This window comes from Oncorhynchus keta, chromosome 24 (assembly GCF_023373465.1).
Source record: "Oncorhynchus keta strain PuntledgeMale-10-30-2019 chromosome 24, Oket_V2, whole genome shotgun sequence".
Taxonomy (NCBI): domain Eukaryota; kingdom Metazoa; phylum Chordata; class Actinopteri; order Salmoniformes; family Salmonidae; genus Oncorhynchus; species Oncorhynchus keta.
Window position 1 is genome coordinate 39,535,278 of NC_068444.1, and position 8,378 is coordinate 39,543,655.

At 41.3% G+C, this 8,378-nt stretch overlaps 1 protein-coding gene across 1 annotated transcript; it reads left to right on the forward strand.

Moving 5' to 3' along the window:
• Positions 1-3,988: 3,988 nt before the first annotated feature.
• Positions 3,989-7,956, forward strand: LOC118357533 (transcription factor Sox-9-A). The gene is made up of 3 exons (XM_035734725.2): positions 3,989-4,810; positions 5,049-5,299; positions 5,628-7,956. Exons 1-3 carry the CDS (start codon positions 4,371-4,373, stop codon positions 6,410-6,412), a joined length of 1,476 nt encoding a protein of 491 aa, XP_035590618.1. The 5' UTR covers positions 3,989-4,370; the 3' UTR covers positions 6,413-7,956.
• Positions 7,957-8,378: the final 422 nt, after the last annotated feature.

An 8,378-nucleotide genomic window follows, 5' to 3' on the forward strand; every position in this document is an offset into this window, starting at 1 on the left:
TGGCAAAGTCCAAGTGGGCCGTCATGGGCCTTTTACTGAAGAGTGGCTTCTGCCTGGCCTCTCTACCATGAAGGCCTGATTGGCAGAGTGCTGCAGAGATGGTTGTCCTTCTGGAATGTTCTCTCATCTCCACAGAGGAACTCTGGAGCTCTAACAGAGTGACGATCGGGTTCTTGGTCACATCCCTGACCAATGCCCTTCTCCTCCTATTGCTCAGTTTGGCCGGGCGGCCAGCACTAGGACGAGTCTTGGTGGTTCCAAACTACATCCATTTAAGAATTATGGAAGCCACTGTGTTCTTGGAATCTGTGCATCGACATAATCCTGTCTTGGAGCTCTACGGACAATTCCTTCGACCTCATGGCTTGGTATTAGCTCTGACATGTAATGTCAACTTTGAAAACTTATATAGACAGGTGTGTACCTTTCCTAATCATGTCCAATCAATTGAATTTACCACAGGTGGACTCCAATCAAGTTGTTGATTGGAGTCATCTCAAAGATGATCAATGGAAACAGGATGCACCTGAGCTCAATTTCGAGTCTCATAGCAAAGGGTCTGAATACTTATGTAAATAAGGTATTTCTCTTTTTCATTTTTTATAAATTAGCAAATATTTCTGTAAACATATTTTCGCTTTGTCATTATGGAGTATTGATGAGATTTTTTTGTATTTAATACATTTTAGAATAAGCCTATAAACGTAACAAAATGTGGAAAACGTCAAGGGGTCTGAATACTTTCTGAATCCACCGTACTGTAGTTGTTTCTAGTTGTTAACCGATGTCACTAGTTTGCGTTCTCTGATGTAAGGAAGCATGTTGTTTTATTTCACACACACCACACACCACACTTATGCCTGCATGCACACACACGCACATTGACTGTATGTCTGCTGTTGTATTTGTGCTGTTGCCAGCGTCTTCTGTCGTTTTGTTGTACTTGTTTTTTGTGTGTTTTTACCCCCCATCCCCACATGAGGCCTATTGCCTCTCGCCAGGCTATCATTGTAAATAGGAATTTGTTGTTCATTTACTTGCCTCGTTAAATAAAAAATTGCAATTCAACCATGATTAATACAAGTTTAGATAGCTGGCTAGACTAGTTTACTAATCTAAAACATTTTATCTGACATTGGCTAATTAAGTGACAGTCAGTGACTGACATAACAAGAGAAAAACACAACCAATTTTTAAAATTGCACCTTGTGTATTCTCCTATTCTGACTCTCAAGAGTAAGTCTCACTAGACATATAGTATTTCATTCATGTAAATCCACCCCAAGGGCACTACTTTTTTCCCCCCTCAATACATTTGTGATGATGCAGCCTTGCACAGTGTGAAACATCTAATTAAATCATCATATTCTCCCACTCTTTCATCCATTTGATTGTCTACCTGTTGCTGTGTTTAGGCCTAAATGTTAGCTATTGTGCTCGCTGTAAGATTTTTATCCCAGTATTTGTAACATTGGGATCAATGTAATTTTCTAATTAGGCCAATAACAAAGAAGTATTTTTCAGACATTGAAATCAGATTCATTTTGGGTTCTGAATTCAAGTTGAAAAGACGTCTCTTCCGGATGTTGAAAATACGTATTTTTCGGACTTTTATCATGTTTAATTTACAGACTTTTTAAAAACATTTATTTTCATGTTAATAATTACTAATAATTCATTAAGATTGACAGGGATGGAACTCTTGGAACTTAAATCTGTGCCATTAAATATGAAACTACCAAATTCCACTGGCCTGGCGGGCAAGGTTTGCATGTTTTCTAGTAGCCTGGTTTGAAAACTACCAGCCTCGAGCTAGCAGGCTCGTTAAATGTCCATCCCTGCAGACAAGCATTCAGTTGATAAAACTTGATTCGGGAGCCTACTTTGTTTACATTACATGGCTCGCTAGTTATTATGCATTTTGCTACTTTTAAAAGTAAATATTACTCACTTTAGAACAGTTACTTGCAAGCTCATTATTTCCTGCAAGTGTGTGGTGCACTTCCTGGGCTTAGTTTCTCATTTTGATAATATAAATGTTATTCTGAGATGAGGGACTGTGTGCACGTTTGGTGGTGAATTTATGAATGTAATTATTATTATTATTATTTTCAATTATTAGTTAAATACTCTGATATATATAAAAAATATATATTAAAAAAAAGATAATGTCACCTTTCTGAAGAAGTGAATTGGAATGACCCAATCCAGGTAGAGGTGCTGCCGTCTGGTTTGCTGATTGTAATTAAACACCTGACTTCAAATGACAGAATGTTATCCAGTGCCTTCCTCCATTGAACTTGAAACTGTTTAACAACATTGCAAGTCCTCGTCTTCCTCATCATCATCCTTGGAGCTATGTTGGTGAATGTATTCAGTGATGCCTTTATTCCTTTGAGGACTATAAACAAACAAGGACACTAATTTAGTGGCGCATGGGTTATTAACAAAAGTCTCAAATGCTCTCTTCTGTTTATGTTAAAAGCGAATATTTTAAATAAACAGGCTCAATGTAAATAAATGTCTGCGCAAGAGTGCAGACACCATGGGAGTTTCTGTATCTGGAACCAGAGCTCTAATTGCACTGAGGAGAAGATAGGATTACTGACTGATTCTACATTTCGGCAGGCTGACATAATGCAAACAAACAATTTTACAACATCCAGAGTCCCCTTCCACTTAAGCAGCCCACAATAGGCATAGAAACAGAGAGAGAGAGAGAGAGAAATAAAACACATGTTGCACACACATTACAACCTAAATCAAATTTCCACAACTTTACAAAGCCAAATAAACAACCAAACGACATGGGTTCAGACGGAAAGGACTGTGAATGACCAAGTGGACCCAGTGGACACCGACTTTATTATGGTGATCTCTAGGTGAGACATAAATATTTCTGTGTTTTGAGGGAGATATAAATATTATTTATCAATGGAGGGTGCATGGTGAGCTTGGGTGAGGAAATACTTGTTCGATTTTTACCACTGCTTTTATCTCCAGCGCTGTCATTAGAAGAAAATAAATCATCCTCAACGGTTGCGGCAGTGCAAATGTTTCAAACTTTTCTTGTGTCCCTCGTGTCCTCCAGAAAAAAAAGGAACACGTTGTAAAGTAAGTTCCTGGGCTGCTGTCTCCCCCTATGGGCATATGTTATCATGGCATGCATGGACCAACATTTCATTTTGCCAATCCCTCTCTGCAAACCAAACGGTAAAGACTGTATGGCCATTTTGAACCAGTAAAATAATAATTGGTTTTGTATGCATCGAATAAATAGTATTTGATATATTTGTAATGTATCTGCTGTGGCCTTTGTTTGTCGCACATAATAGCCGTAGGGCATGGTCACTACAGACTCTCCTCGATTGTAAGGTACGACTTTGTATGACTTTCGATATGGGATTTGTTATGCAGACAAATTGAGTCATAATGGAAACACTATTGGTAGGCCTATTTCCATGATTTCAATGTTTTATTTCGTCAACTATTAGCTTTTTCTTTACTGGTTTAACTTTGAAGGTGTGAGTAAAATAAAACAAATAAAATCATTTTTTTATTGGTCACATACACATGGTTCGCAGATGTTATTGCGAGTGTAGCGAAATGCTTGTGCTTCTAGTTTCCGACAGTGCAGCAATATCTAACAATTCCACAACAGATACCTAGTACACACAAATCTAAGTAAAGGAATGGAATAAGAATATATAAATATAAGTATATGGATGAAACACTCAAATAGTCTATGATTTAAGAATATAAAAATATATTTGTAAACCAAAATCAATTTCAGTACTTGAATTATTTTACCTACAACAATATTGTACACAAAATGTGAAACTGTCGATGCTTATGCTGTGTGTGTGGAGGGGAGGGGGCCGTAGGGATCAAATTCCTTCAGTTCGTTATGCTCTGTCGACCAATCACATTTGGGTATTCTCGGGTATTCTGTAGCCGTACAGTAACTCACTTATAAAGTCCGCTTGCAAAGGATTTCAGTTCAAAGTACGCACACGTTCTGGAGATACTATTTGGAGACAGACTAGAACACTTATTCTTTTTATCTGAAAAAAAAGTTGCCGCAAATCATCAGCTGTTGCTCGAGTGTGGAGACGCCTGCAAACAAAACTAGGTTATTATACAATATTTTAGAAAGGCATATGCATAAAGACATTCTCTCCAAAAGGCTTTGTGCAGTTGACTGCCTCATTGCAGGAGCAAATAACGTCTACTGTTACTTTTGATCCACTTTTGGACATTTTAAATACTTTGGTCAAACTTTTCCTCGTGTGTAAAGCATCTCTAGGGATCTCACCCTCAAGAGCCGTACTTTCATATTTTGTGCGTAATTGTTCGACAACATTTTTCGTATGAATCTACTCGACCCCTTCATGAAAATGACAGACGAACAAGACAAATGTCTCTCTGACGCACCGAGCCCGAGCATGTCCGAGGACTCTGCGGGATCCCCGTGCCCTTCCGGCTCTGGCTCAGACACCGAGAACACCAGACCTTCAGAGAACGGTCTGCTGATGGGTCCGGACGGTCCCCTCGTCGAGTTCAAGAAGGACGACGATGACAAGTTCCCCGTGTGCATCCGCGACGCTGTGTCCCAGGTGCTGAAGGGCTACGACTGGACCCTGGTGCCAATGCCAGTCCGAGTGAACGGATCTAGTAAGAACAAGCCCCACGTCAAGAGACCGATGAACGCGTTTATGGTTTGGGCGCAAGCCGCTCGGAGAAAACTGGCTGATCAGTACCCTCATCTGCATAACGCGGAGCTGAGCAAAACTCTGGGGAAACTATGGAGGTGAGTCTCACTCCTCTCTGTTATTACTTCCAAAGGTTTATTTCGAGTGGCATCGCGTTTGTGGTCTTGTTAATGAAAATAGTTTTTATTTAATAGGCAACTCAATTCTACTTTTACTCGTGCATTTTGCGCTCGCATGTGAACTCGATACTGTGATCATTTAACCTTCGTCGTAAACTATTTGGTTGTCAATTTAATATTTGATTTACTCATGTATGTATTTGCCTTTCACGCACAGGCTTCTCAATGAGGGAGAGAAGCGTCCGTTCGTGGAGGAGGCAGAGCGCTTGAGGGTACAGCACAAGAAAGACCACCCCGACTACAAGTACCAGCCCCGGCGAAGGAAGTCCATGAAGAACGGACAAAGCGAGTCTGAGGACGGCAGCGAGCAGACGCACATATCGCCAGGAGCGATCTTCAAGGCGCTCCAGCAAGCTGACTCTCCAGCCTCTAGCATAGGAGAAGTGCACTCCCCGGGAGAACACTCAGGTAAGAGGAAAGAAAATGCGTAGTGCCTATTGCATTGGTCTCATTCAACATGTGTTCATCAATGTATATTTGACACTTCAATGCTGCTAGACTTTTTATAAGAATATTGTCTGAAATAGATTGTTTGAAAAGCTGATGACTGATATTATCAGAAATGTTCTCTGTTAGTTTAACTTGATGTCTAGACTAATTTCTTATTCCACTCATGCATGACCACTTGTAAAGCCCTTATTTTTCCTTTTCAATTAAATCCATGGCTCTGCTCTTGCTCTGAGATTTGTATTACAGAAATATGTATTCTATATGTAACCCACCCGCTCTCTCTCAGGCCAGTCCCAAGGGCCCCCCACCCCTCCCACCACACCTAAGACCGACATCCAAGTGGGAAAGGTGGACCTGAAGCGTGAGGGTCGCCCCTTACAGGAAGGCACGGGCCGTCAGCTCAACATTGATTTCCGGGATGTGGACATCGGTGAGCTGAGCAGCGACGTAATCTCCCACATCGATACCTTCGATGTCAACGAGTTTGACCAGTACCTGCCCCCCAACGGTCACCCAGGCGCTCCTGGCACTGCCGCTGGCCAGGTCTCCTACAACGGTACCTATGGCATCAGCAGCTCCGCAGTCAGCCAGGCAGCAGGGGGCACCGCAGGGCACAGCTGGATGACCAAGACCCAGAGTCAGCAGCAGCACTCCCTGACCACGCTGGGTAGTGGAGGGGAGCAGGGCCAGAACCAGAGGACCCCCACACACATCAAGACAGAGCAGCTGAGCCCCAGCCACTACAACGATCAGCAGAACTCCTCCCCCCCGCAGCACGTCACCTACGGCTCCTTCAACCTGCAACACTACAGCTCTTCCTCCTACCCCTCCATCACCCGCGCCCAGTATGACTTTTCTGATCACCAGGTCGGCACCAACTCCTACTACAGCCACGCAGCTGGGGGCCAGGGCTCAGGGCTCTACTCCTTCAGCAGCTACATGAGCCCCAGCCAGAGGCCCATGTACACCCCCATCGCAGACACAACAGGAGTGCCCTCCGTGCCACAGACCCTCAGTCCCCAGCATCACTGGGACCAGCAGCCAGTGTACACACAGCTCTCCCGGCCCTGAGGACACAGTCATCTACACACAGACTTACATAGACTGATAGACATGCCCATCTTGCAGAGGGAGACTTTGTCACAACATTCCAACATCTCGTTCCGAGCAAACAGACACTTGAATTTACAACAGAGGAAAAGACAACAAAGAAGAAGGAAAGCTGGACTTGAGAGAACTGAAATTAGACCAGAATGGCTCACAACGTGCCTTTTTTTGTGTATTGATGAAACATATTTTGAGCATTGAGAAATCCTCTGTGAGGACTGTTTAAATTGTTGATATTTTTAGTAGGTACTGTGTATGTTTTCTTACCTTTTTTACTCTGGCAGTTTGCTATTCTGGGGGATTTTAAACACATATTTGTAGAGAAAAAGCTTTATTTCTATCCAGTTCAGCAGTAAACCACAGTAGTGCAGTTATCTATTCTATGGCCTCAATTCTCTGGTGGAATTTTTTATAGGCAGTAAATCTCTGTCCTTTTTTGGTTGTGTTTGTTTTTGTTTGTCTTCCTGCAGTGCATTGTGCTTATATGTGCTGTGCCATCCAACAAAATGAACTACATTTGTATTTGTGCAGTTGAGGGTTTCTCCATCAATTATATACTATGATTATAGCACGTTCTTAGATGTAAAAGGGGCATGCTGTGAATGGCAAGGGAAGAAGTTTGGACGTTATCGTTTTGTGCAGGAGATTCCACCCTTTTGCACCGTTAGTGCCTAGCATATCAGAGGTTGGGTGATAGGATGTCTGTGTCAGAGTGTGTGTGCTACAGCACATACTATAGAAGAGAGAAGCCACAGCTGAGATTCTACTTACCGTCTGACAGCATGTGTTTGACAGCCACAGGAAGTGCCCTTTGACCTCTCGGGCGTCCCCTGCCGTCCACCATCACGCCAGTGTCGTTTTACAGCCCCCTGCCTGATCCACCTCTCACCCCCTCCCGCCCCCTCTCAGTCTTAACCCTTTAATTTATTTATTAGCTTAATTTTATTTTCAAAGTAATTATTATTTAGCATTTTATTCTTTATTTTATATTTTATACAATTAATTAATTTGTCTTCAAAATAAGTTACCTTCTGGATATTAAATGTCATATAAACCGGTCTTTTTAGCCGAGGGGGTTACTTAAAAAATGACACAAACTGTAATCATTATGCTTTATTTAACATATGTAAATGTTTCTATTTTAAATGTTTAATTTGTCATTTTTTTGTTATCTAGTTGCGTACGGATTATTGTTAATTGTGAAGTTTGGATTCTAAACTGGAAATACGTTTTGAGCATAATGACAAAGTTTTACAATTAGTTATGTTTACGCTGTGGCTAATATGTTTGTGTTATTAGAGATACCAGCATCCCTGTCTTTTCTAAGGACTTTTTTTTAACGTCCTGACACATACAGTACTATCTCAGTACTGATGTTTTTTTTCTGATGCATCTGAACAAATTGTCATTTTCTTCAGCTAGCTTAACATGTTACTGTACTGTCTTAAAAAGAAGCTTAACTTTTGTATTGTATTTGCAATAAAAGAGAAAATACTCTAGAACCAAAATGGCTGTTGATATTTTATTACACAAAAAATGACCTACTTATTGAATAGGTTGGGGGAACAAGGAATCTCTAGTTTATATGGATAAACATTATGCTACATAACACCTCCATACGTTGGAATTCATAACATTTAAACCAACCCAATATCAACCTCAGAATTTGACTGTTTAGTCAAATTGAGACAGAGAGGTAGACGGAAAGAGTTAAAGAGAGAGCCTGAGAGAAGGCAGTTCTCTCAGAAGCCTTGTTTATCTCATTTATTTTCTTGTTCTTTCTCTTCCGTCAGCTGGAGCAACAGGGGGTCCCCCCTTCCTCCAGTCTGCATGTTGTAAGGCTCTGGAGCTTTACTGGGAGAGGCTACTCAGAAAAACATTACAACCGTGAAAAAAACTTTAATGTTTTTCAATTTTAAAGCAGGGACTT

Excerpts from the sequence above, each read along its gene's own strand:
- LOC118357533 (XM_035734725.2), top strand. The coding sequence starts at position 4,371 with ATGAATCTACTCGACCCCTTCATGAAAATGACAGACGAACAAGACAAA. Across the intron at positions 4,811-5,048 it reads ACTCTGGGGAAACTATGGAG|GCTTCTCAATGAGGGAGAGA; the intron begins GTGAGTCTCACT and ends TTTCACGCACAG. Across the intron at positions 5,300-5,627 it reads CTCCCCGGGAGAACACTCAG|GCCAGTCCCAAGGGCCCCCC; the intron begins GTAAGAGGAAAG and ends GCTCTCTCTCAG.